This window comes from Elgaria multicarinata, chromosome 18 (assembly GCF_023053635.1).
Source record: "Elgaria multicarinata webbii isolate HBS135686 ecotype San Diego chromosome 18, rElgMul1.1.pri, whole genome shotgun sequence".
NCBI classification, from domain to species: Eukaryota; Metazoa; Chordata; class Lepidosauria; order Squamata; family Anguidae; genus Elgaria; species Elgaria multicarinata.
This window is the reverse complement of record NC_086188.1, coordinates 140470-167521: the sequence shown is the minus strand read 5'-3', so window position 1 is coordinate 167521 and position 27052 is coordinate 140470. Positions and strand designations below refer to the sequence as shown.

Genomic DNA, 27052 nt, shown 5'->3' with positions numbered 1-27052 from the left:
GTACGTTTCAGCAGCAGTTGAGGGAGGGAGAGTATCGGGGGCAAGGGATGAACTGTCTTAGTAATGTATTTTGTAAAAGCAAAAGGACAACTGAATTTGAAGAAAATATTTCTCTGTACAAGAAAATAAATAAAATGAGGTATTTATTAACTAATGCTGGGTGTGCTTCTGCTCCTGGGTGCTTCCTGGGGTGCAAGGGTGCTGCCCCCATTCTCAGAATTCCCCAGGGGCTCCAGGCAGAGGTGTGGCTAGACTCGGCCCCCAGCGCCACCTCTATTTCCCAGGGCCCCCCAGGGAGGCCTGAGTGCCCGTCGATGCCAAGGGGCTATTCGGGTCCCTGGAGCCTGCAGATGCCTACCGGGTGGCATCCACTAGTTCACAGAGCTCACTGACACGAGACGCGGCGGTGGCAGCCACTAGCTTAGAAGGCTCTAAAAATCCATGCACGGATTCCCACCAGGGCGGGGAGAGAAGTCCATTAATTCAGGGGTAGAGACCCTGAGGCCCAGCCCAGCCCAGCCCAGCCCCCCTGGGTTCCCAACGCAGCCTTGCAGGCTGGGTGGGGAGTGGCCCAGTTGGCCACCTCCCCTTGTCCTGGCCCCCGGCGTTTGCCATTCCCCCTCCGTGCTACAAGGCTGGACCTCCCAAGCCTTCATTAGCGGCCGTCAGGGCTTTGAAGCTACGAGATGCTGGCGCTTTTAAATATTCAGCCCTGCCCCCTGTGCCCAGACCACTGCCGAAACGCGCCGCTCCGGGCGGCACAGAGGCCCCACCTGCCAGAGGGGCATTCTCTCCCAGACGCCTCCAAGAGAAGAACCAAAGCGTTGGCCTGCCTGGGCTCTGCTGCAGACTCAACAGCACTCTTCTGTTTCATAGAGCAACACCCCATGCTTGGCCACCTGCTTTGCTATGTGGCACGTGTTTGTTAGGCGACTCTGGGACTGAAACCGCCGGGCTCAACCACAGACGTGCACAGACTAGCCAAAGAGCTCATTCTTCCTGGAGAGCCAATTCAGAGAAAAGCCAGACTCGCACGGATTCTAGAAAAGAAGGTGGGTGCATTTATTCTCTCCCCCCCCCTGCAGAGCACATATAAGCATCTCCAGGAGAAGTTTGAGGCTCCTAACAAAACAGGTATTATTCTTGAACCTCAGCAAAAGGAAATCAAAACAAGGGAGGAAGCTAACTTCACATTGCAACACAACCCCTGAGACGGGCCCAGGCTTCAGAGAACCATCAGCACAGTCCTCAAATATTGCCGGTCTCGGCATTCGGGGGTTTATGTTGTTGGCTTCCTGCGCAGCCTGAATCCTCGGAGTGCAGCAAGACATCTTCCTCACCGTGGCCTTTTAAAGGCAAACCTGCGTTTGAAGGGAAAGTAGCGATGTGAGTGAAGGAGGTGGACCCTGGCGCAGAAAGACTGCCAAGCCGACCTCTCGGCAAGGCAACGAAAAGTCTCGCCCGTTTAATGACGTCGTGCATCGATAAGAACCATTGTTTGGAACAGAAAAGACTCTTCCGTTTTTCCAGAGTGGAGGTTCATGCATCACAGCCTTGTGCCATCTTAGAAGAAGCGTCTTCCAACCATCTTGCGAGATTTTGCAGATTTGAACATCAAATTAATCTCCCATCATCCCGTAGCTAATATGACCAATTGTTGGGGATTCTGGGAGTTGAAGTTCAAAACACCTAGAAGGCTCCAGGTTGAACAAGATGCCAGCCATGCAGTTGGGCGTTATTGTTTACAACCTTCCCAATACAATAAAAATAAAAAATTCAGACTATTACTATTATCATAGAAAATGATAATAATTTGGAGCTGGCAAACTGTAATTAATCATAAAAGTTCCCTCATTCTGATTTCCAACTTTTATAAACAAGTCTATTAAACAATCCAAAGCAAAGGCTAAAATTAACTATTAAAAAAAACAGTTCTCGCTGTTCCAACCTATTTTATCTGCCTTATTAAATCTGATGTGGACTTGAGTCAATACCATTAGGAAGGAAGCAACTGATCTCAAGAGCTTGTCTGCCTTCTGGCAAAGTTACTTGTTTGTTCCAATTTTTAACACAGCTAAGAATGATGGGAGTTGCACTCCAACACATCTGGAGGGCACTGGGTTGGAGAAAGCTGAATCCAACATTGCAGCTGTAGCAACAGCTGGAGGGAGCCTCAGCTGACCCTGCGTGGTTCTCTCAAGACCCAACCCTGCACCTGCTGAGGTAGAACAAGGCCTACAGCTCCCAGCATTCTCCATCCAGCATGTATTTTGTTTATTCTCTGGGGGTGGGGTGGGGGGTGTTGGACGCTCCCTGCCCCTTTAAGCGTCTGAAGAATGCTGGCGGGGGGCTGGCAGGGTCACGGTGTTGCCTGCCCCTCCCACTGGGCAAAGTGAACCAGCTGCCTCACACCGCAGGTGCTGAATGGGACATGTGCCATGCAAAGCGCTCTCCCCACCCATTGTGCTAGGCTCCGGCCCCCGGGTGCAGGAGACAGCCCTGTCCTGGCGCCAATGTCCGTCCCAGCCCAATGCTTGCCCCATCGGCTCCTGCATAACCCACGGGGGGAGAGGGCTGCCGTCTTCTCCTTCCCCTCAGGATGCAAAACGCCTGCTCACTAGTGTGTGGTATGTTAGTCCCTGAGTGGGCAAGTGGTAGCCCTCCAGATGTTTTGACCTTCAAGTCCTGTCAGCCTACGCCAACATAGCCAGTGGCGAGAGATGAGAACTGTAGGCCAAAACATCCAGAGGGCTAAAAGTTGCCCAGTTAGAACTAACAGAAGTTGTTAGCCTGCATATTACGGATTCTGTCCCCTGCCCACCCCAGTCTCACGGCCCCACAGGGAGGCCCTGCGGTTCCTTTCCGCAGCGTCTATCGAAAGAGGAAGCTGCAGGACTCACAGTCGCCTGATGGCGCCTTTCTCCTCTGTTCCTGTACGGGAAGCGACCGCAGTGCCTGAGGCTGCTTCCTTCTGGGTCGGCTCCACCCAGTCTTGCTTCTGCGAGATCAGGCCACTGGGGAGGGGGGAGAGATCCCATGAGTTGCCTATGCGTGGCAAGAGGCCTTTCCCAAAAGGGAAGGGTCAACAAATATCTTCACAGATCAGACCTTACAGAGTGTTTTTACAGAGCTCATTAAATGAGATTAGAAAATAATAATCCCAGGCTAAGGTAAGAGCCCTACTGGCTAAGCCTACGGGCCCCTTTGGCCCAGTGGCCACGCAGAGGTTTCTGGGACGCCCACAAGCAAAACACGGTGGCCACGGCACCGTCCTGCTTGGATTCTCTGGAGCTGACATGCAGAACAGGCCCTTTTGGAGGCTGGAGGTGATACGTAGCCACCAGCACTAGCAGCTGCGGAGAGCCCGGTGGGCTCCCTGAACGCGCGTCTTCCCCTTTTAAAGCCGCAGCTTAATTATGTGCTACGTGAAGAAGGACTTGTTTTCTCTGTCCTGAATTTCCCACCATTCAGTTCTAGCATTATGAGATAGGGAAGAAAACATCTCGCTGTTTGCTATTTCCACACCAAGCAGAATTTTAGACGCCTCTTTCATGCTCACTTGCCTTTTTTCTAAGCTCCTCACCCCCAAAATTGTAACCCTCCCTCACAGGGAAGTTGCTGCAGCCCTTTGATCATTTTTGTTGCACTCCTGTGCAACTTCCCCTGCTCGGCCATTGTGGGTGGGACGATCCACGCTTACGTGAAAGTGAAATAGAACTCGCCATGCAAACATATTATAGTACTCGCTACTCGGTCATCAGCCTGGGATGCAACCAATTTGGGGGTGGGGAGGGAGGCTATTGGCTTCAAGTTCTGCTTGGTGGCTTCCCAGCAGAATCTGGGTGACCACTGTACCAAGCAGGGTAGCCACTGGATTCCCACGCCATTACTTCTGTTGCATCATCGCACGGGGTGGAGCCAGAGCTAACCGAGCAGAACGGCCGATTTCTGCTTCACCACAAACTGCTTGTTTCTAGCGGGAAGGAGATTTTCACAGGGGTGGGGTGGGGTCGGGTCTCCTCCGTGCACACTGGCAGCTGTCGAAAAGGAGACAGGCAGCCACACAGCTGAACTCCTGACCTGCTCACAAGCAGCCAATGCGGCCCGGTCCGGTCCGGTCAGCCTGAACTCCAGCGCGTGAAGGGAGTTGGGTTCTCCATTCCAAGGAGCTGGTGGGGTGGTGGACAGGGCAGTGGCAGCTGGCAGGCGGAGTCAGGGGGAGCCAAGGGTGATCCATGAAACAAGGGTGATCCACAGAGGGAAACAGGCCAACTCACCTGGGGATCGGGCCTGCAAAGAGGAGGGTGGGAGCAGTGGCAATGCCTGCAGCAAGGAAGAAGCGCTCCTTTGCAGCCCCGTGTTTCTATTCTAGCCGGAGCCTCCATTGTGCAGAGAAGCAGCACTGAGGCAAGGCACTTCAGGACCATTCGTGCCCAGAGTGTGTGTGTGTGTGAGTGTTCTCTTTCCTTCTCTGACTCACTTTATGCACAGGAGGCCCCTCCAGACTGGCGCTGCCCCCGCCCGCCCCTGCACTGACCTCTTATAGCACTGCAGCTCTTCCTGGGCCACCAGCAGCTGGGCCTTCAGCCGGTTGCGTTCCTGGAGCACCTCCTTCAACTCCTGCAGCGTGAAGCGGGGGCGATTCACATCCGTCAGATCGATGACCACCTTGTTGGGGCCGAGGTTGACCTACAAGACCGCATGACAGCCAGCTCTGGGAGCCATGTGCCCACAGGCAAGGAGCCAAAATGGGGCCACCCAGGAACGAGGGAAGCCCAAGGATTGCAGATGTACAAAGAAGCATCTTCAAATACCCCAAAGGCTTTAACCCCTGAAGCACCACTGAGAATGCTCAGCCCCCAGCCATGGAATATCAGGGGACAGCTGGAAAAGAAAGGTGGAAAAGCCCCAGGGAGGCCTCTGTGCGCGTGGACTTCTTCGTGCAAAAGTGGTAGTGGCTGCTGGCTTAGGTTGCCATCGTGTACGTGTTTTCCTGGGAGTAAGTCCCATGGCACTCAGTGGGGCTTACTTCACGGTACGCATGCATAGCATCACACGGCCCAATGGCTTTGGAAGGAAAAGACAAAGATTTGAGGGCGACTGGTCCATCAGCGTTTATTTGCAGCCAAAGCTAAACTGATTATTACATTTCAATGCCACCCAAGTAGCCAAAACTCTGAGTGTTCCTCAAAAGTTTAAAACAGAATCCAACCAAAGTTAAAGAAGAAAGATAAAGATCTTACGGGCAAAAGCCAGCAGCAGTGCCAAGGTCCAAAGACCCAGCTGCTTGGTGCCCTCACAGAACCTGGGCCGGAAGAGCCGCCGCTGCTGCCATGGAGGGGGGGGTCTCCTGGATGAGCAGGCCAGCCCAGGGGGCCCGGCCTCAGCCTTCCTTGCTCCCCTTGAGCGCAGCCGCCCACCACCACCACCACCACCACGGCCCTGCCTGCCGGGATGGGTGGGGGCGGATTTCCCCGGACAGCGTTCCCGGAGCCAGGCGAGCCGCTCTGACGGACCGGGCCCCCCGGGAGGTCGGCGCCCCCGCGCTTCGGGCCTACCTCGTCCGGGCTCCCGGCGGCCGCCTGCGCCCGCAGCCCCTCCGCCTCCCGCCGCAGGCTGTCGCGCTCCATGCGCAGGGCCTCGGCCGCCAGGTCCTTCTCGCTCACCAGCGCTTCCAGTAGCTCCAGCACGCGCACCACCTGGAACTGGAGCTGGGCCACCCGGGCGGGCAGCTCCGCGCCGGGCGGGCTGCTGCTGCTGCTGCTGCTGAGGAGGCCGTGCAGCTCCCGGCCCAGCGTGTAGGCGATGTCGTACACGTCCTCGGCGCTCAGCTGGAACGCGCTCTTGCCCAAAGCGCTCCCGGGGCCCGCGCCGCCGCCGCCGCCGCCTTCGTCCCCTTGCATCCTGCCGAGGCAAGCGGGGCGTCCCGGGGGCCCGGCCGCAAGAGGAGGAAGCAGCCCGGGCGCTGGAAGCAGGGCGCCTCCGGAGCCCGGGCGAAGCGCGGCCAGCCTGACCAGGAGGCGCGCGCCAACGGCCTGCCTGGGTGCCTCCTTCCCTCCCTCCCTCCTTCCTTCCTCCTGAAACCCCGGCCGGAGGGGTTTCAGGAGGAGCACGAGAGGTGGAGCCACAGGCAACGGCGGGCGCGGGGCCCGCCCAGCCGCCGCCGCCGCCGCCGCCGCGAGTTCCCGCGGCGCTCCTCCGCCCGCCCGGGAGCCTTCCAGCAGCCCCGGGCCCCGTTGCAACTGCTGCTGCTGCTGGGCGGCGCAGGAGCGGAACCCCTCAGCTCGTTGGCCCGCCCCCGCGCCCCCGGGTGAAGCCATCCCGCGTCTGCTGGTAGCGAGTCCACCCGCCCCGCTTAACCGCTGTTTCAGCGTCCATGTTTTGGACCTCAACTCCCATGAGCCCCAGCCCACATGAGCGGGGTGTGTGTGTGTGTGTGGCGGGGGGGTTGCTCCCAGCGCTTTCCCCCACTCGTGTGGGAGGGGGCCTGCCCGGCCGCTCACATCTGCCCATATCCCACTGTGGGGCTTCATGTCTTTAGTCCTATTGGCCTGCGGAACTCCTGCCCCAAGGACTCGGGAGCCGCAGAGGGCAGGGCTGGGGAAGACGGGGAGTGGGGCAGCCATCTGGGGGCGCCAAACCAGCCAGACCTCCCGAGCAGCAGCTCTCCGCGGTGCTGCTGCTGCTGCGCCCGGGCCCCCAGGCCGGCCCAGCCCCGGGACCGCCCCTGGACAGCGGCCTCGGAGCCCTACCCCCGCCTTCCCTGGCCACGCCCCTTCCCGCCGCCGCCGCCGGCCACCAGGGGGCGCGGCTCTTCCGCAAGCGCGCCTTCGCGGGCCGCGCAGAGCCGCCGGGCGGCGGCAGGAGCAGGAGGGGCCTCGCCGGGCTGCGTGAGTGTCTGGGCGGGAGGGCCGCCAGGGAAGGCCGCGGGCGGGCGGAGGCTCCGGGGGCGGCCCTGCTGCCCTGGCCGGGACTGGAGGCGCCTCCCGGGCGGGAGGTGGGCGCAGAGGCCTGGCTCGCCCGCGGAAGGGCGCCGCTCCGGCTGCCCGGACGCTGCCAAGGCCAAGGCCGGCTCTGGTCGCTCTGCGAGGCCACCGCCTCCACCGGCTTCAAGCGGCGTCCGGCCGCTTGGCCCGGGGGGGTGGGCAGTGGCGGGGGCGCAGCGGCGGGGGCCTCCGCCCAGCCACGGGAGATGCGTTTGCGCTGCCGAGCGCCTTCTTCGGCGGCCTTTTCATGGCCTGCGTGCACACCGCGTGTCCCTCGCCCGCCTGCCCTCGGTTTCATCCTCAGAAGGGCAGCTCTGGGCGGTGGGTCCGGGACTGGCCGAAGTCATTCCGTGGACCTCTTAGCCGAGTGGAGACTGGAGCCCGGATCTCCAGCCTGAGCCTCCGAGTCCAGCAAGCTGACTGCTACATCACACCATAGTATTAAGTTAACTGCTTTCATGGTTCCACTGGAAAGAAGTATACAAATGCGTGCAAATAATAATAACAACAACAACAACAACAATAATAATAATAATAATCAGAACTTCTTGGAACCATGAATGCCTAAAGGTTCGTGTTTGGGGTGCTCTTTTCTTTCTCTCTCCGCAGAGGATGAACGAGTGGGCGCCCATCGCAAAGGAGTATGACCCCCTCAAAGCAGGGAGCATTGACGGCACAGATGAGGACCCCCACGACCGTGCTGTGTGGAGGGGGATGTCGGCACGGTACATCCCCAACGAAGGCGTCTCCGGGGACCCCCACCTCACCCTGTTTGTAGCCAGGCTCAACCTGCAAACCACGGAGGATAAACTGAAGGAAGTCTTTTCCCGATACGGAGATATCCGGAAGATCCGCCTGGTTCGAGACCTGGTCACCGGGTTCTCCAAGGGCTACGCGTTCATCGAGTACAAAGAGGAGCGTGCCCTCGTGAAAGCCCACCGGGACGCCAACAAACTGATTATCGACCAGCGCGAGGTCTTTGTCGACTTTGAGCTGGAGCGGACTCTCAAAGGATGGATCCCCCGGAGGCTTGGGGGCGGCTTTGGAGGCAAGAAGGAGTCGGGGCAGCTGCGCTTTGGGGGCAGGGACAGGCCATTCCGGAAGCCCATCAATTTGCCTGCCATGAAAAGCGATTTTTACAGAGAAGGATCTGCAGAAAGAAGAGAGCGGGCCTGGTCCAGGGAGGGTGCGAGGGACTGGAAAATTAGGAACCGAGATCGCGAGAGGAGCAGGGAGCAGAGGTGGCCCGAGCGGGGCAGGGGCGAAAGCGAGAGGGACCGCGAGCGGGCAGGCAGGGAGGACCGGGGCGGTGGGCGGGAGGGCAGAGACCGCGAGAGGAAGAGACACAGTCGGGAGGGCTCCAGGAAGCAAAGGGACGGAGAGGGGCCCTGAGGGAAGACTCTCGCCCAGCGCTGTCTGCCCAGAGGACCCTGGCGGGTGATGGGGGAGCACAGGAGTTCAGCTTCCAGGACCCCGTCACCCCATGGACGTTGCCCCTCTGCCAGCTTTGGAAACAGGGTGGGTGGTGGGGTTGAAGGGTTCTCATTTCCCTACTCAGACACACTTCCATACCGTCTTGTGGATTTTGTTAGGATTGTTTAGCTGTTCCGCCGCCTTTATCTCCGGTATGCTGCTCTCTCCGAGCTTTTTAAAAGTACAAGATCAGCGCCACAAAATGCTCATAAACTCAGCCACTGCTCGGGTGGAAAACCATCGGTAATATTTATTTATTTTATTTTATTACATTTATATACCGCCCCCCAGCCGAAGCTCTCTGGGCGGTTGACAACGTTAATAGAACGTTAATCAGTGGCTCAGGGAGAGGAAAAGTCTGTTTGACTAGGGCAGCCCTTCCCAGGCTGGTGTGTTAGACTGCAACTCCCATGCCCACAGCGACTGGGAATTATGGATGTTGTAGTCCAACCCATCTCAAGAGGCACCCGTTTGGGGAAGCCTGCACAGATGGGCAGGAAGGACGGGGGTGAAAGACAAGCGTTCCAGGGGAGCAGGAAAAGGCCCTCAGGCCTTAGGTTGCAAAAGGAAGGGAACTCCGAGTGGGCAACAGGCTGAGAAGTGCTCCTGGGGCTTCTCACACACGATTCGTTGGGGCAAGGAAAGGCCCACAGAAAGGAGGCTGCAGCCTCGAGCGGGAATGAAAGAAATTGTTCCTGCTGAATTAGCCAGATGTTTGGCTGAGCTCTGTTGTTCCTGAAAACACAGGAGGCTTCTCGTTAATTCAGAAATACTTTATTTAGAGTATTAAAAAGATCTACAGTTGACGTAGCCCACGACCCATTCCCTCCAAACAAACCCTGTTTATTGCCGTTTTGCCTTATGGCACCCTGAACTTTTAATAAAAACACCCATTCACTCCTTTGCATATGCTACTGCTGCATTCTGCTTCTTTGCCTATATGCTAAACAAGGGGAAAGCACCCCTGGGCCCTCCAGGTATTTTGGACTGCAAGTCCCATAAACCCTGACCATTGGCCATATTGGCTGGGATTGACAGGAACTGTAATCCAAAATACCTGTATGATTGCCTGTTCCTGTGCTTGACCTTTCCAGACAGGTACATGATAAGAACTGTTGCTAAAGTATAAGCTACTTTTAGGGATTGCTGGTAGGGAAACTGTGTTTTCGTTGGGACGTTAGTCAGCCACGGATGTGGCCGTAGGGCACATGGATGACTTCAGAGCTGCGTATCAGTCCAATGCATTCATGATCCCACAACACTAATGTAGAATTTGGCATCTAGCAGGGAGTGAGTTCAGCTTCCTGGGAATGACCCAGGAAGAGAACCCATGGTTTGTTGTTGGTTGTTCACATCTGGCTTTTTGGGGCTTTTTTAATGGTTAAATGGTTTTTTTAATGGTTCAGGGTTTGCACGTAATGACAACCTAAAGTTCTACAACAAACCATACTCAGCCCGTTCTCTGGGCTGTCGTTACATGCAGGCCAGGTCTACTTCTTTGAATTGTAGCAAAAGGTGAGTCAAAAGCCTTCTGAGCAAATTGCTGTTGGGCTGCACTGGCTGGGGGACCGCTGAGATGGGGCTCCTTGTTGGAAGTCCCCCAAGAGTGGGAGAAGCGTCTGAGCGTTCCCACAGGGCTGACAGTCAGGTACCAGTTGGGGCCGTCTCAGCCCAAAACTCTGAAACTGACATTGGCAGTCTGCTGAACAGAACCATATTAAAACAGAATCCTGAGGTTTACATGGATTTAGGACCAATAGAGTCAATATAATGTCAGCATGTTTAATTCAAAGTATTCCGGGATGGCTGCTATGTCAGCCGAAGAGCAAACTGGCGTCTGCTATTAGGACAGGATTTGCTCAGTTTAAAAAAAGAAAAAGATCCTGGAATAAACTAAAACACAACTCTTGTTCAGATACTATTAAGCTTAAGGATCATGTGTAGAACAGCAGCATCGAACCTTTTCCAGCCAAGGGCCAAATCCCATTACAGGGAAGCTTGGTGGTGCTGGATATCATTTAAGAACACAGAAAAAGCCCTGATGCTGGATCAGGTCAAGGGTCCATCCCGTCTGTTTATCCAGTTCCCAAACAGCTCTATTGTAGCTTAAAGCTGTTACTGCCACTCATTCTAAACTTTTAAGAAAGGAAGGGGGGACTGCCCAAAAGCAGGGAAACCAGTGATTGAGGGGGGCGGGGAGCAGGGCTCCATGGGGCACTGGACTGAGGGTGGGGATTGTTTCCTGGGCCTGAGATTCCCCCCCTCCCCCTGGGCTTAGAGCACTTGGGATCAATAGAAGAGGGGGTGCTCAGACGTGCTGGGCAAAGCAGCACCCACTGCTGCAAAAAAATCCTAAACTTCCATGGTCCTATACTGTCATTTCCATATTTTTATTTTGTAATCTTTACTGAATTTATCCCTTTATTGTTGAGCTGAGGGTGAGTGAACAGCAGCTTGGTAAAGGCCCCCGAAAGGGACGCCCTGCTGAGGGGGGGGGGGTGTTGAATAGGGGGGGCTTCCCAGCTCATGCTCTTGGCAGCTGCTGCATTATAAGGACCTTCTCATCAGGCCGCCTTCATTGAATGGATGCAGGGGAAGCAGGACGGTGGCCACTGGCCACCCCCTCTGGTGGCTGCACTTCCATGGAGCCCAGCGTGGTGACTGCTGCTTCAGCCAAGGAATCCAGACCGATCCAGCTCCTCCCACCAGAAGAGAGGAGCTCTGAGCACATCAGCCGCCACTCCTCCTAATAGTGAACTACGGTGGTGAGTGCGGATAGAGAGGGAGCTGAACCGAGGTCTGCTGAGAAACGAAAGGGTGCTACCGGCATGCTCCCCCCCCACCCCCCGGAGTTTTGCAGAAGTCCCATCCAAATAAAACCCAAACCTAAAAACAGGGTGTTGAATGTCAGTTGAAAGGGGAGGGGGAGTGAATGCCCCGGTCAAGATCCGTTCTGGGAGAGGGAGCATGCGCTGCAGGATGTTGCGGTCTGAGTGGCACGGCCCACAACCCCCGTCGGCATGGGAGCCCAGGCCTGCGCTCCAGCTCCCCTCCACACAAACTCATTGAGTGGACCGGGGGTGGGGGTTGCATAGCCCCAGAACCACGGGGTTCACCAGCCAGAGCGGGTGCAAGAGAGTTGCTCCGGGAGCTGCGTGTAGATTTGCAGAAGCCGGTGCCGCTGAACACATGCTCAGTCCGGGAACTTGTTTTCAGTGCCTCCTATTCCACTCTGCCACTTTCTCGATTTCAGCTGTCCCATTAGGGAGAACAAGGCTTCAATGACCTATTTAGGTCCCAAGCTGGAAGATGAAAGAAATGTGCTGAAACGCTGACCGACTTCTGTCCCCAAAGCTCTGAAGGGGGAAATGCCGACATCCTTCCTCAAAGAGACAGGGAGGGAAAAGGAAGATTTCTGCCGTTTAGTTTCCATTAATATCGTCAGAGAGTTCGAAGCAAAATTCAAGGCACAGCCTCCTCGTACATCATGTTTGAGGCACTATAAATAACAAACTGAAAATACACCGTCCTGATCCATTTGGAGGATGATCCAGTTCTACGCCTCTCATGTGAGCCGTGTTTCCAAAACGGGTTCCTTCTGCAACAGCACAGTGCCAGTGGTGCTGCACACAGGACCTGCCTTCTGGCACGACAGCCGAGGCCAGGTGCTTCCCGTCTGAAACAGCGGCTCGAGGAAGAAGAAACTTAGTAATAGTTATCAAGAAGGGCCCTGCTCCAACACCCTGGGCGAGGAGACGATTCAAAGACACAAAAGGAACACAAGGGTAAAGCTTTAGTAACAGCACAGGCCTTTTCTTTCTTTTTCTGCTTAAACGGCGCCTTTGTTAAGGGCGTTAATGCTGCGGTCAAAACAACCCAGAGGCCTGTTAATGCAACTAGAGGCCTAGCGAACCTGACAAAGCCCTTCCTACAGAGGCCCGGACCTTGCTTTCGGAGGGCAGGCGCCAGAAGTCAGCACTGAGGAATCATTCGTGGGAGATGTGTCCGAAGCCACGGCCCCCAAGCCAATCGAGGGGCCCCGGGGGGCGCACAGTTCACCACACAAGTCCCTCCGCGAGTTGGCGTGCCATGGCCATAGCAACCGAAGCCCCGGTGGGTCCCGTTCAGAGGTGCTGCAGGGCCTCCAGGCCTTGTTCAGTGTACGCGTCGCCTTTGTGGGAGTCGGCCCATTCACCAAAAGAGCCCTGGAAGGAGGCGGTTCTGTGGGTTGCTTGCGTCCGCTTCTTGTCGCGGGAGAAGAAGCTAAACCTTCCGAAAGGGGAGGAGGAGAAAAGCAAAGAAAACACCAAAGAGGTTACGACCTTGCAGCTGAGAGGAAGGATGGATTTGAAGATCTTTGCGGTGCTGAGTAAGATGTCAGGATCTTACAGCGTGGCCAAATTCCAACAGTGGAGACCCTCTTTCCCAATGGGCTCTCCCTTGAGACACCCTGGACTACAATCCCCAGCATTCCTCACCCCTGGCTGGGGCTGATGGGAGTTGAAGCCCCAAACGCCTGGAGGGCGGGGATGGCTGTTCTAACATGACGTGTCGGTGGTTCTGGCCTCACAACATAGTGCTCTCTGTTCTGCAAAGCGAAACAAAAGTGAGCAGCCAGGTAGGCTAACACTCAGGAAGACATGGCCAAAACCTGCCTCTTTCAAAACAAGGGGTTTTTCAGAGGGGTTGGCTCTAAGCAGGTTTTGTGGTTGGCACAGATCCAAGGTTCAAATTGCCAACTCATCCTTCGACTCGGTCAATAGCCTTGGGCAAGTTGGGTCTCTTCCAGCCTCAGTTTCCCATTGGTGACCTGATTTGTGGGGATGACTGCAGAGGTTGCGCAAAGGTACCTGTTTTACCGAGGGCCTCTGATGCCAATCAGACCCAGTATTGGTCCTCTGGGGCGGGGGAGAAATACAACCTTAATTCCCACATTTTCAAAATGAGTTTGTTATACAGCAGATAGAGAGGAAGGGGTTGTCCCCTTGATAAGCATAAGTCCAAAACTCCTGCACACAAATAACTACACAGTCACCTTGAGTTTGGACAATGTCGGCTTTATGGTTAATAGCCATACAGCTATTAACCTAATCTGCCACAATCTGTCAGTAGGTAGGCATCCAAAAGCATCATTAAGCATTAAGTCCCATTAGTGATTAATTTGCTGATATATAATAGGCTAATCCACAGGTTCTTGTCTGTCTGACAGGCCCACAGAGCCTTCCATCCCTGGTAGAACACCACTGATGTCATGGAATGTTTAAACACATTCTAACTACTAAAGGAAAAGGCTGAATCATATCATGTTTCAAAGTGGTACCAGTTTCGTAAAGGCCACAAGATGTCAGGGCTAGAAAGGCCTGCAGATTGTAACCGGGCAGGCCAGGGACCTTCCGGCTGTGGGCTAGTAAGACCAGACAGACAGAAGGTGTGTGCTGAGTGTCACATACCGTTTGAGCCAGAGGCTTTGAACCTCTTTCAAACCAAGGCCAAGTTCCATTTTGGAGGAACTCCCAGGGGCCACATCCCAGTGGTGGGTGGGGCCAGAATACCAGCCTATTGCAGCTCAAAGTTCTTACTACTGGTAGCTAAGCCTTCAGAGAACCGGAGAGCATGCAAAAGTTGGGAAACCTTCCAACAATCGGTGTTTGGGGCAAAGGAGGCATGGCCTGGAGAAAGGGGTGGGGTCACCTGGGCAGTGGATTTGGGCTCCAGCCTTCGCTAGAACCCACTGACCTCAAGTATTTGTTCAGAAAACCCTTCACTGGGATTTATGGCCCGCAGGATGCCCAGTTTAGCCAAAATGAAACAGGCGTCCCTGACGTATAAGCAGGTACACAGTCATGCAGCAGGGGAGCATTCTGATTGGCCATCTTTTTGCTTAAGGGGAGGTTCATGATCCCACAGTCAGCCAATGAGAATACAACCAGGGTTAAAGTGAGGAAGGACAACATCTCATGCACAAAAGAGGGGAACGAGAACTCCACAGCAACCAATTAAAAAACAAAAGTTCCTACAAGGGACATAAGTCTTCTTATTGGCTGCAATGTGGGATCATCCGGGATCAATCCGGCAGCCACCATGGGCATGATGGCGGTAAACATCCTGGTTGGGAAAGTACAGACAGAAAAGAGATGAGAGGCTTAAGAAAGGCAAGGCGTGCAAATGCACGAAGAGCAGCAGAGCAAACGGAGGGAGGTCCGGCCGCCAGCTCAGGGGCAGGATTGCACCCAGGCCAACGCTACGGAAAGGGTGAGGCAGGGACAGAGCTTTGCCCCCACCCCCAGCCTGTGAGCATCGGAACCACCCTGCTGGATCAAGACACTGGAATGGTCCGGGCGGGGCGGGTCGCTGCCAAGAGCCACGGCCCAGCAAGGCCCCACTGGCCAGCGCCCCCCAGACGTGCCCCCCCACTCCTCCTCCTCTTCCCCACTGCCACCTGCTCTCCCCCCTGCCTGTTGCTCTGGCCCAGATGGCGGCAGGGGAAGGGGGGGAAGCAGCGGCTGCTGCAGGGGCCCCACTGGCTCTCTGCCTGCCAAGGTGGAATTGGGGGAGGGAGGGGGCGGCAAGGGCAAATGGAATGGAGCACCCTGAACAGGAGCTATAGGCAGCGCCACCTTTTGTCTTGCTGTCAATGAAGGACACAGCTGAGATCCCAGCAGCTATGTTGCTGCTGTCGCTGCTTCTGACCTTCGTGCCTCTCCGGAGACATTCCTGCCAGCACTGCCCTTGGGCACGGCTATTCTTAGAGTCGAACACAGCGCATGCGGCTCTTCTTCACCACGGGTGGCCTGCAGTCGCTCAGGCTGGCTGGCTGGCTGGGTTACACTGAGCAACGGCGCGCGTCACACACGCGCACACGGAGGCATTTGTCTCCTTCCACTTTACGGACAGCACAGTCATCAAGCCAGCGACAAACAAGAGAGACCCAACAACCCTCAAAACAAAAGGCCGCTTCTCTGCTCTGGGCAGAAAACTAGGCAGAGCAGGGGCTGGCCTTGTCAAAACCAGACAAAGCACAAATCCCGCCACAGGACAGGCATTTTTAAATTCGGTTTCTTCCTTGGGGATGGCTCAGCCGTCTCCAAGCCATGCTAGTCTCTTGTTGGCAACGAACTGGGGGGGAGTGGGGAGGGGAATGGAGCTCCCCACCCCTCCACCCCAGCTGAGTTTGTCCCCTCTGCCTGCCCCCTAAAATGGCTGGACCCCTGTAGTTATTTGAAGGAAAGGTAACCCCCAAATCCTTGCACATCAAGAAGGTAAGTAGCTCAAGGAAAAATATTCTGCAAAACCTGGATTAACAGAGTAAAATGGAACTTGGTAGCCACTGAAATGGGAAAGAGACAGTGAAGATGCGCTGGGAGGGATGAAATGCCATGCTGAAGTGGCGGCTCTTGTGGCCATGGTGGGCTCAGGTGAAGCAGGTACACGAGCGGGTGCTGAGCACCAGGGCCCGCCAGTGTTTCTTGCTTCCCAGCAAGCCTTGGCACCTGGGGAAGAACTGCGCGGTCCGCGAAACACGCTTGAAAGAAGCTCTGACTTACAGCCGCTTGATTCCTGACTCCGGCTGAGCTGAGGGCCTCGAGGTCGTCACGGTGGTGGATTGGGAGGACTGAGTTTCTTCATCAGCCTCATCACTTGAAAAAAACAAGAAAGAAAATTTTTAAAAACCCAGAAGATAACACACGGGACATGCTGCACACCAGGATCTCTTAACACGCAATGTTACGCATGCTTCGACTGGGGGAAAGGGTCCCGCAGAAGCCTGTGCTGGCTGGGGGCATCCAGCTAGGAGCCAAAGGCCCTGCTCCCTGTCTAAACCTGCATGGAGTTGCACCCACTGACCAGGAGAACAAAACTAACAAAAACTAGCAGCTCTGCCCCCCACCCCCAAGCCCTCCTTGTCTGGTGGCTTCGAGGCTCTTGTGCAGTCCCCCCTCCCCCCCAGTTCTAAAAGGCCGAAATGCCTCTCGGTCGTTCCTGGCAGTCAGAGCTTTGGACTGAAAGAGGCGGGTAGGTTTAGCCCTGCCCCTTTTGCCCTTGCCCACCCCTGAAATGCGGCCCCCTGAGAACTTCTCCCGAATGGAATGCGGCCCTCGGGCTGAGCAAGGCTTTGCACCTTTGCCTTAGAGGGTGACCGTCTCTCACTCACACAAACACACATCACACAGAATGGAAAGAGAGGAGTCCTCCGCTGGAAAGTATTGAGAACAGCAGAAGTTGGGTCCCCCCCCTCCCATCACTGCAGGCTTTTAAGCAGGCCGTGAAAACGGATTATTTTACTTGGGCTCCTTTCATTGCTGCTTTTGTGGTTGGTTTTATTGCTGTTTTTATTGTGTTCTCACTGCTTTTATTGCATTTTATTGGTTTTATGTGTTTCGTTCTGCATGCCACCTTGGGAGGGCTTCTGCCCTGAAAGAAGGCCCAGAAAGGTTATAAACGAAAGGCACGGCCAGCGTGGCAAAAGGCAACCGGGCAACACAGTGCAGGAGCAGACGGTCAGGTCGCAGCTGGTCTTTGCCATGAGCTCAGCCTCAGGGTGGGTGGGAAGTGGAGCAGCTACGCACAAACCTGTTTTAAGGTAGCCTTGCCCAACCTTTTGCCCTCCACAGGTTTTGGACTACAAGTCCCATCATCCCTGGAAAGCCCCCCCCCCAAAAAAAATCCAAGCCACTTTGGCCTGCTTAACCCTGCCCAGGATAGAAACGGGAAGCCACCGCCACCGCACACCTCTTGTAATAGAGAAGTTCCTCCTGCAGCAAAAAGACTTTAGACTTCAGCTCGTTTCTCTCATGCAAAACGTCCCGTAGTTCTTGCAACGTAAATCTGGGGCGGTTGGGGTCTTTCGAATCCATGGCCGCCTTCTCCGATTCTGAGACGTAGTCATCGTTTCTTGTTTCGTCTGCCTGGAGGAACAAACGGAGCTGCCCGTGAACCTTTTTGCCTGGCTCTCACTTCGCACGGGCCCCGCCCACTCCGTAGCCCAGAAACCTCCTATGTCTTGGCGTGCATAGGAAGGGGTGTGTGAATCACCTCAGGATGATTTCATTTTTAAAATGCATGTGTGAATTTTGAGGTGTCCGTGGGGTCGGCACCGGCTAAACATCTTCAGCCACAAGGGCCGGCTGCCCTAAGCACGGCGTTGCTTTGCAGTCCCTGATGCCTGCAGCCTGGGCGATGGCAGAACGGTGGGCCCGGAAGTGGATTGGGCAGGCCCCTCCCTCAGGGGCAGCTGGGCAGGGGCCCTGCCGCCTGGGGGGCTGACGGCCGGCCGTGGCTTCGCTGAGAGGGGGCAGGGCCCGCTTGCCCAGTTCTGGCAGCTGCGTCGCTGGGCTTGGAGGCTTGGCCTTTTCAAAGCCAGGCTGCAACCCGTGCACAGCCAGGTCCATTCACTCGGGAGAAATTACCCAGCCACCCTGCATCTCAAGGTTAGGCTAGACTTCAGATCTTAAAGAGATAAGAAGTAGAAGGAATTGTACCCCGCAAAAATGAAGGTGGTTGTGTTGGGTGGCTAGATGTCCTGTTTAACAGAGGACAGCCCCCCCTCCCGTTTGAAGAGCTGCCAGAGGACGGTCCTCTGCTTTGAGGGGTCCCCTGTTTCAAGCGGTATCCGGTCCACGTGTGATTTGAAAAGAGAAGAACCATCCCGAGGAAGAGCTAACGGGCCTCGACGTTGCCATCAACACCACCTGGACGGCAGGTGGGCCCACGGCACTCTCACATGAAGGGGAGATGTACTACGTTCCCATCTCAGTTAGAAGAATAATTTGTAAATGTGCATGTATACATATAAATCCGCTTATGCACATTTCATGCAAACAGGTATCCTCTTTTAGTTTTTATTTATTTCTTGCAATTTCCGAGTGAGCACCCTCGTAGCAAGAGAGGGAATGGAGACGCTATTTCAGCCACACGGGATGTGGGTGAAACCCAGGGGTGCTTCCGGTCCTGGCTTTTACGGTGCCATTACCGCTATCTCATTCAAAAACTTTTTTTTGGGGGGGGGTGTCCCACTGTCTTCCCCCCCTTCACAACCCTCCCGTGTTTTCCTGCTGCTTCCTCTGCCTTTTTTTGCAAACCTATTACAGAACCAGAGATGTACCGGCTGCCTGGTGCCTCTGGGGATGTACCGCTCGGTCCCTCCATCATAGAATCATAGAACGGCAGAGTTGGAAGGGGCCTACAAGGCCATCGAGTCCAACCCCCTGCTCAATGCAGGAAAATCAGGACGCCCCCTCAAGACTAACTTTGTGCCCAGACAGAGAGGCTTCTTTAGGGTGAGGGACCAATCGAAATGTCCCTTGCTTGTTGCGGTGCTCAGCATGCTCGTTCTCTTCCTGACATTGTCTGAGTCCCGGACCACCCAACGCGCTCTCAGCCTAACCTACCTCACAGGGTTGTTGTGAAGACAAAATGAGTTGTGGGGGGAGAGAGCGAAGCAGACCACCTTGAGGTCCTTGGGGGAAGGAGGGCACCTGAACGCAGTGGCCAATACACAAAACGGAACCGCGAGGTCTGGAGGTTCCGCCTACCTGAACTCCTCCCCCGTTTTGGCTAGGCTCCCCCTGCACTTTCTCCCGGAGTTTGCCCAGCTCAGCCCTCAGTGCTGCCATCTCCTGCTCCTGGGTCTGCAGGGAGGCCTCCAGCTCCACTTTCTGCTCAATCAAAGCTTTGCCTTGTGCCTCCACAACCGTGGTTCTGTGACGGAGGTCGTGGTTAATTTTCATCAGCCTGTTTTGCTGTTGTTGAAGCTGCAAGAGAGCATGAGAGAGAGAAGGGAGCCACAGAAGCAACTGATAGGGCCGCCACAATTAAATTACAGAACGTGCAATTTATCTTTCATATATATAGATAGATAGATAAATAACCAGTGAAGATGTGTGTCTGTCCGTCCGTCCGTCCCTCAGTCAGGGCCACAGCATCAAGATCATGAAACCTAGACATGCGAAACCTAACATGCACCCTAAGGGGACCCTGGGGGTGCACCCCTCAGGCTTATTTTGTTTTCTAAAGCTCTTGATTAATTGCAATGTTTCCATGTGGTTGAAGCGCACAGTCACCTGTTTGGCCACTAGGGGCAGGCTTCCCGGACCAGCACATGCCTTTGCAGTCCACACAGTTTGAAGCCTGGGGAGATTTGCAGGCCAAGTGGCAGAGCTATAAGGCTCCTACCTGCTGTGTGGCAACCCCCTCTCCAGGGAATGGAATGGACCGGCCCCTCCCTCAGAGAGCTATAGGGATTCGCCATGGTGGCAGGGGAAGGGGGGCGTGAACAGGGCTGCCCCCAGGCATGCTGTCAGTCAGGTAATGTCTCCAGCTCTAACAGCTGACAAAGTTTGATTTAAGGGTTTGCAGTATCAAATTAAGGACTATCCCAACCCATGCAAAGCTGGGTCCGTTCACCAGTGTGCACACATGTTTGAGGCTGTCTACATACGGGAATTGGCTACTGGTCAATTTATCTAGAAATAAACCTATATTTCAGGAATTATTTTTAATTATTCCCTGCTGCCAAGAACAGGGGGAATGTCCAGAGGCTCGCCTAAATTGCATAAAATATTTCCATTTAAGGATAGTTTAAAATGATCCAGGGGCTGGAGCATCTCCCCATGTACATTGATGGTGCTATATAAATAAATAAATAAATAAATAAATAAATAAATAAATAAATAAATAATAATAGGAACAGTTAGCGCAGGTGTGATTGCTTAGTTTAGAAGAGAGGTGAGTCAGTGAAATACAGACAGGGAAACATTTTTCTCCCTCTCTCAAAACGGAAGAACTCAACAGTGGGTGGGAGATTCAGGATGGATAAAAGCAAGTCCTTCTTCACACAGTGCAGAGTTAAAGTATATAATTCGCTTCCACAAGATGTAGTGATGGCCAACAATTTGGATGGCTCTAAAAGGGGGTTGATGAATTCCTAGAGGGAGAAGGCTACCCATGGCTATGAGTCCTGATGGCTAGGTACTACCTCCAGGATCGGAGGCAGTGAGCCTCTGTACACCAGTTGCTGGGGAACATGGGCAGGAGGGTGCTGATGCTTGTGGGTCCCTGGTCAACAGCTGGTCAGCCCCTGTGTGAACAGAACTCGGTGGACCCTTGGCCTGCTCTTCTGATGTTATTATTATTCCTTATTATTTGGCATTACTTCAGCATTTCTCCCAAAGGGGAAGGCGGGGAAAAGAAAACACTTACTGCTTCCACATCTTCATTTTTAAGTCCAAGTTCTCTGTCCTTGGCTCTGATCTCATCCCTTTGTTTGTCTACCACTTCCTTCAGTTTTTTCATTACTTGTCTTTCCCTTTCTGACATTCCTGCTATAAAAAAAAAACAAGAGAGAGAGATTGTCAGTGAGAGTAGGAGTCATCACCCCAGGGAAGTTCTGAAAATACCAGAACAAAAATAAAAGAAGAGGAGCTGAACAATACAGCTAGGAGAACCATGCAGACCTGAAGTTACCAGGTGCGCCAGGGAGGTCCAGTTCATCACCACACAAAAGACGTCTTCCCTCCCTGAGAGTCCCACTGGGGAGAGGTGGAGGTGGAGGTCTCTCTCTCTCTCTCTCTCTCTCTCTCTCTCCAGGTGTGTGAGAGCAGCTGACTCCTCCGCCCACATCCAAAGGATGCTCAGAAAAGCACCTGTGTTTCTGCAAGCCCTCTAGAGCTAGTCGCCTCCCTCGTTTCTTTGCCGGCCACTTCTGATGCTTTTGCCGTGTCTCACGACGGTGTGGCCAACCCCGACCGCTCCCCTGCCTTTCTCGGGAGAAGTTCTTAGAACTTGCCCTCTGATGTATGTAGGTTTATCACAGCCTCATTCATTCTGAATGTGGACATGCCATGGAGGCTTGGAAGGGGCGTTCTGACGAATGTGGTTCCTGGAAGACTCAGCAATGAAGACCCATAGCGACTTCAGTCAAAATTATTCCCAGGGACGTTTTTGGGGCTTGCTGCTGTGCAGCCTGATCCAATCCATGTTTACTCAGAAGGAAGTCCAGCCTCCCAATGGCTGCTTCTGCCCATTTCCTAAAGTGCAGGACCATGCTGCAGGTTGGTAAATGCTTCCTCCATTTAGCTGCCTACCCTCTGTTTTCTCTCCTGGTGTCAAATTTCTATGAAGGCAGGTCTCTGACATGTAAGGTTGCAATTCTAAGCATGTTTAGACAGAAAAAAGTCCTACAGCTCCCAGCATTCCCCAGCTTGCATGTAGGACTTGTGGTTGAGGTGAGATCCATTGGATTGGGTCCTGTTTTTATTTCTTTATTGTGTTTTTAATTGCATTTTTAATCTATTAATTATGATAGCTTTAGCAATGTTTATTTTAATCTTGCTTTTATTTCTGTTTGGTGCATATATATTTTTCCTGGAGGGGTTAGGGTATAAAATAAAGTAAATGTTCCATGGCCGCTTCTTGCGCTCCGCACCCCCTGGCTGAATGAAACCCTGGCCCAGCAGGGGCCATGGCCACCTCTGCCCATGATGGGGATTTTGTATGACAATAGCTGGACGTGAAAAGTGAAGCTGGCCGCTTGGCCCTGTGGCTCGCTTGCCCAAGGAGCCACCTGTGTGCCACCAATTCTGGCAGGGCAAGTGCGACAGCGCTGTGCAGGCTGGCCTGGGATCTTGTCCCAGGAAGGGGGAAGGGGCTTGAAGCAGGGAGGACAGAAGGAGTCCCCCCCTCTCCCAAAAAGTCTCAGCCGTCACGCGGGCAACGCGGCACCCAGGGAGTCTTGAGTGGCCCCACAGGAGATGCAGCCCACACCAGAACAGAGCTCCGCCCCTTCGCACAGGCAGTACCGTTACTGTTTATTTATTTCGGTCATAGACCAGCACAGCAAGGCAGCACTCATCCAGCGGGATTTTCTGCCACAAGTGCTTAAATTAAGGGAATGGGCTGCCACAGGCTTCGATGTAGCACCATTTCAGTGAAAAGGCACGATACAAATTTAGGGTAAAACTAAAGTGGAGAGCATCCGAAATGATCTAATGAAATAAACAAAGTCTCTAGCTGTCGAAAAAATATATGTGGTTTCATTCGAAGAAGTCGGCTCTGCGGGTTGTGGCCCTGAGCCTGGGCCTTCTTCAGGGCCAGTTTGCTGTTTAATTAATTTCTATCCCTCCGATTTCAGGGATCTGTGCAAGCGTTTATTATTTTGAAGCAAAGTTCTGATGGTCCAAACGAGGTTTTTGAACTGGGCCTAGAAACCGGGAAGAGGCGAATAAGGTGGATGTCAAACTGGCCTTCCCTCATACCTTTGCGGGGCCTGATCCCAGCAGCTTTCCGTTCCCCTCCAAAGCCTCGCGGCTAATGCAAGACCCTCCAGCGACAAAGGCCCCTACTCAGAGGAGGCCGGTGATCCCGGGGCGAGTGGGGTGGTGACTCCACTCTGGGTTCCAGTCAGAACCAGTCTGGAGCGCCGGCGAAGGCACTTTGCTCGGCCCCGTGGAGTGCTCCTTGACAGCTGCGCCTGGCCCTGGCTGGGGCCGCCCCGCCCCGCTGCCCCGCCCTACCCCAACTCGCCTTCACGCTTCTGGAGCTCTTCTTCCGAGAAGCTCTCGCCTTTGTGGGAGAGGTTGGTCATCAGCTGCTTGTTCTCCTCCTGCAGTTGCGCGATTTGGGTGAGGAGGTCCTGCGCTTCCCCGCGCCACACGTCCTCCACCAGTTCAAGCTCCTAAAGGGGCGAGGAGACCACAAGCCGTCACTCAGCGCCGGGTGTGTGGCGTCCCGCCCACAGGGGCCTGGTCCCACAAATACACATACCTTGAGGAGGTGAAGGGGCTCTGGGGTGGCCAGAGGCTGGGCAGGGGGCCTGGGGCTGAAGAGCAATGGCGTGAACGAATACAAAGAGGTTAGGGGGCGCTGGTGGCTCCGGCTCAGTATTGCCCACATCAGGGGAGGGGGGTTAAAGCTCTGTCTGCCGGAGGAGGGGCAGACTAAATCTCAGAGAGGCGCTCGGGGGCTGCATCCTGCGGGGGGGGGGGAGTGCCATCAGACTGTCCAAAGCTCTTGCTGCCAGTCACGAAGATGGAGCAGAGGCGTCCCGACCTCTTAGATGAGGGGAAAAGGATTGGAGGTCTGGGCAAAGGGGAGGGGAAAGGGGCCACCTGGAGCAGCCGGGAGTGGGGGGGGGGCTGGAGGGGGTCCCATGGGGCTGAGGTTCACCATGCCTGCCCTGACAAGCCACCGTGGCTCTCCGTGGAGAGGCCGTGGCTCTGCTGGGAGCCTGTAAAGCACAGCCACAAGTCACTCCAGCCCCTTCCCCAGTGTCCTGAGGACCCTGCGTGGCACTTGCAGAGTAACGTGGCGGCTGAGGCGCCAACCCCCACCACAACTTAGTACCCGAGGGAAAGCTATTGCCAACTTTCTGATTAGCCCTCACTCCTGTGTCTTTTAACAGCTTCTTGATGTACCACACCACTACTGCTGTTAAAGTTCCAGGAGCAGGTGACACTCTGCTCAGCTGGCAACCCTGTTCTTGGGCCGCTTCCAATGTTAGCCTAACTGAAGTCCAAATGGGTCTATTCTAAGTAGGGCTAAACTGGATACAACACATTCTCTGTAGTAGTGCTGTTTGGGAAGGGAGAGCATGGAACCATCTCGCTCCTAATACAAAATGAATCCGAGAGCCTTTGATTGCTATGAGCCTATGCACCTCCACCCACCTCTCCTGGCTTTCAAGTCTGTAGCGCAGGATGGAATCAAAATGGGCTTTTTGCAGCACCAGCAGGGCACAATCCCAGGTGAAAACTTAAGCGCAGGCAAGAGACTGGGGAGGGCCATCGATACCCCCACCCCGCCACCCACCCACCCCGCCACCCACCGAGGGATCTCCTCCCCGCCTTCTCCAGACTAAGCCTGGAAGTGACAAGCAGGGAATGAGTCTTTCTCCCATCAGATGCAAAGTCATTTCGCCTGCAATCCTATGTGCATTTACCTGGGAGTAAGCCCTGTTGAAATCAACGGGGCTTAGTTCCAAGTAGACACATATAGGATGGCACTGTTGGACGTCAGCGATGCGGTTCCCCGCAGCAGAGTGAAGGCACTGGCTTCAAGGTCCAGAGGTGAACACTGGGCTGTTCCCCCCCCCCCCGCCCCGGCGCACATAGAGGCAGAGAAAGAAGTGAGTCAAAAGGCCCGTGATCTTTGCAAGGCTGGATGACTCTCTTTTCATCTCTTGTTTTCCCCTTGAAGGGGCAACCAAATTGGAGGTGGATGTGAGCTCAGCGTGTAACTCTACCAGGAGAACTGGATGTGCATAGAGGACCCAGAAATAGAGAAGAGTCATTTCCGGCTCCTGGCTCCCTATCCTTTCCCGGCTCTTCCTCCCTCCCTTGCTTCCTTCCCTGCCCCCCACCCCTCTTTCCTTCCTCTCAGGTCTTGCACATGGCTGGAGCTCAGTTTGCCAAATCTCCAAGTCACAGAACTTTAATTCAAAGCCAGAGATCAGCTCCTGGAGCAAAGAAAAAGTAATACTAAACCCACCTGCACAAGACATGCGTGCCACGTGCCTGGGGGGTAAGTGCAGAAGCAGGGGGTGGGTGCCGGGCAGCCTTCCCCAACCTGCCGCCCTCCAGATGTGCTGCACTACAGCTCCCTGCTGGCTACAGGTTGGGAAAGCTGGTGCCGTGGTCAGAGGACTGGACTACCGGGGCGACCCAGACTCAAATCCCCACTTAGACATGAGGTTTGTCGGGTGGCGTTAGACAATTTCTCTGCTGAGCCTACATCACAGGGATAAAATAAAAGAGGGAGGAATGTCATGTATAGAGTTTCTTGGCGGGAAAGGTGGGATAGGAATACAATAGCAGAATTAAACATTTCATCTCCCTTGCCTAACCCTAACCCTTCTGGAATCTCAGTGGACGAGTCCAGCTCCCAGACGACAGACAGGAATCTTTCTGAGCTTGCCAGGGATGGACGCTTTCCTTGGGTGTGTCAATCTCCTGGAAAGCTGTAGGCTTTCCTTCAAAGTAAACACGCACAGGATCAGGCTCCCCCACCCCCCCCCCCCCGCAAGATGCCAAATGGTGCCCAGGCAGAAGTTTGCCTGAACGGCCTCCAGTCGAATGACGCCCAGCGGCCTGAGCTTGATCTGAAGGGTTTGTTTCACCCGTGGAATCAATCCTCAGTTGTATGGAGGCAGAAGCAAGCTAGCAGTTGATTATGTGAAGGCACTTCTCCCAACGTTCAGAGGCACCCTTTCTTCAAATACATTGTTCTAGGGATAAACTAGAAATAATCTAACATCTGGCTTCAAGAGGAGGGCTGGGGAGAAGCGAAAGCCCACTTGGGCCCAGCTCCTTCCCTTTGGCATCCCCAAATGCTCTGCATCCCCAAAGGGAATCCCGACAGCTCTGAATCAGCAGTCCTAGGTCAGTCTTTCCAGGGAGTGAGTCCCCCCTCCCCCCCCCCCCGTGGACCCTTGGTGCTGTTATTCACATGGCCAGGATTGGGGGGACCCTAAAATGGCCCGTGTTAATCATGGGATTCTTCTTCTTCTGCTGCTGCGTTTATTGACCTCACAGCCTCCCCCATCCTGGCACCCTCCATATGCGTGGGAGCTGTAGCACGACGACCCAGCTGGAGGGCTCACCCGGTCACAGGGGGTAGACGAAGCCACACAAGCCAGGAGACTGATGCCCAGAGGGGCTGGCAGCCCCATCCTTCCGCCCCAACAGGATAAGGGATGTGGTGGGCGGGTGGGGGGAGGGAGGGAGCCCGGTGGTGCAGTGGTTAGAGCAGGCTTTCAGCCTTCAACCCCCACCATCCCCAGGCAGCACGGCGAACGGGCCTGACTGCTGGGGGCCGTAGTCCCAAACGCCTGCTGGGCGCCGGGTCGGGCGGGGGGGGGGGGCGCTGGCCCCGAGCGGCGGGCCTGGGGAGGCGCGGGTCCCGGTCCCCGCCAGCCCCGCTGACCTTCTGGTGCTTCCGCTCCTTCTCGATGCGATCCACCCGCTCGAGGCGGAGGCGGTCGAGCTCGAGGCGCAGCTCCTCGGTCTCGGAGCCGATGTGGCTGCGGCTGACCAGCACCTCCAGGATCTCCAGCACCCGCACGACCTTGGGCATGAGGCGCGCGATGGCCTCGCAGCCGTGCTGGTCGATGAGGCGCTCGAACTCCTGGCCCACCAGCGAGGCCATGTCGTACACGTCCATCACCGTCAGCTCCGCCGCGTTCTTCTCCAGCACCGCCGCCGCCGCCGCCGCCGCCGCGCCCGCGCCCCCGCCCCCGACGCCGTCCATGGCCCCGGCGAGGGCGCCGCCCGACGCCGCCTGCTGCTGCTGCTGCTGCCCCGCGGGCCTCGCCGAGGACGACGGGCCCGGCCCAGAGCCCCGCATAGACGGCGGCGCCAGCGAGCCCCCGCCCCGGCCTTCCAGGCCGAGCGCGGCCACGGGCGAACTTCTCGCGCCGGCGGCTTGTCCGCCCCCCCCCCCCCGTTCGGGCTCCGGAGCCGAACTCGGCTACAGGCAGCAGGCGATGGGGGCTGGCCGGGCCCGGGCGGCTGCTGGCATCGCCTGCCTGGCGAGCGGCGGCGGGAGGCCGGGCAGTCGGGGCAGCGCCTGCCGCCTCGGCGTCTCCAGCGCCTCTCTCCCTC

General features: G+C 55.4%; 3 protein-coding genes across 3 annotated transcripts; 1 reads left to right on the top strand and 2 right to left on the bottom strand.

Annotated features, from left to right (window-relative positions):
- Positions 1 to 1038: 1038 nt before the first annotated feature.
- On the bottom strand, positions 1039 to 6061 carry RILPL2 (Rab interacting lysosomal protein like 2). Its single transcript, XM_063143707.1, has 4 exons — positions 5559 to 6061; positions 4538 to 4689; positions 2901 to 3014; positions 1039 to 1361 (listed from the first exon to the last, which is right to left on the bottom strand). Exons 1-4 carry the CDS (start codon positions 5901 to 5903, stop codon positions 1337 to 1339), a joined length of 636 nt encoding a protein of 211 aa, XP_062999777.1. The 5' UTR covers positions 5904 to 6061; the 3' UTR covers positions 1039 to 1336.
- Positions 6062 to 6805: 744 nt separating this feature from the next.
- Positions 6806 to 9364, top strand: SNRNP35 (small nuclear ribonucleoprotein U11/U12 subunit 35). The gene is made up of 2 exons (XM_063144402.1): positions 6806 to 6890; positions 7596 to 9364. The coding sequence occupies exon 2, from the start codon at positions 7599 to 7601 to the stop codon at positions 8376 to 8378; it is 780 nt and encodes a 259-aa protein (XP_063000472.1). The 5' UTR covers positions 6806 to 6890; positions 7596 to 7598; the 3' UTR covers positions 8379 to 9364.
- A 3277-nt stretch (positions 9365 to 12641) lies between these two features.
- Positions 12642 to 26660, bottom strand: RILPL1 (Rab interacting lysosomal protein like 1). The gene is made up of 8 exons (XM_063144401.1): positions 26376 to 26660; positions 22980 to 23130; positions 20658 to 20776; positions 18992 to 19210; positions 17190 to 17365; positions 16004 to 16096; positions 14477 to 14564; positions 12642 to 12728 (listed from the first exon to the last, which is right to left on the bottom strand). The coding sequence occupies exons 1-8, from the start codon at positions 26610 to 26612 to the stop codon at positions 12723 to 12725; spliced, it is 1089 nt and encodes a 362-aa protein (XP_063000471.1). The 5' UTR covers positions 26613 to 26660; the 3' UTR covers positions 12642 to 12722.
- Between the last annotated feature and the right edge of the window lie 392 nt (positions 26661 to 27052).

Coding starts and splice junctions, on each gene's coding strand:
- RILPL2 (XM_063143707.1), bottom strand. CDS start 5,903: ATGCAAGGGGACGAAGGCGGCGGCGGCGGCGGCGCGGGCCCCGGGAGC. Junction 4,690..5,558: donor CCGCCGGGAGCCCGGACGAG/GTAGGCCCGAAG, acceptor GCGGTCTTGTAG/GTCAACCTCGGCCCCAACAA. Junction 1,362..2,900: donor AAAGGCGCCATCAGGCGACT/GTGAGTCCTGCA, acceptor CTTCAAACGCAG/GTTTGCCTTTAAAAGGCCAC.
- SNRNP35 (XM_063144402.1), top strand. CDS start 7,599: ATGAACGAGTGGGCGCCCATCGCAAAGGAGTATGACCCCCTCAAAGCA.
- RILPL1 (XM_063144401.1), bottom strand. CDS start 26,612: ATGGACGTGTACGACATGGCCTCGCTGGTGGGCCAGGAGTTCGAGCGC. Junction 17,366..18,991: donor AAAACGGGGGAGGAGTTCAG/GTAGGCGGAACC, acceptor TTGTTCCTCCAG/GCAGACGAAACAAGAAACGA. Junction 16,097..17,189: donor GAACTTCTCTATTACAAGAG/GTGTGCGGTGGC, acceptor GTTTTTTTCAAG/TGATGAGGCTGATGAAGAAA.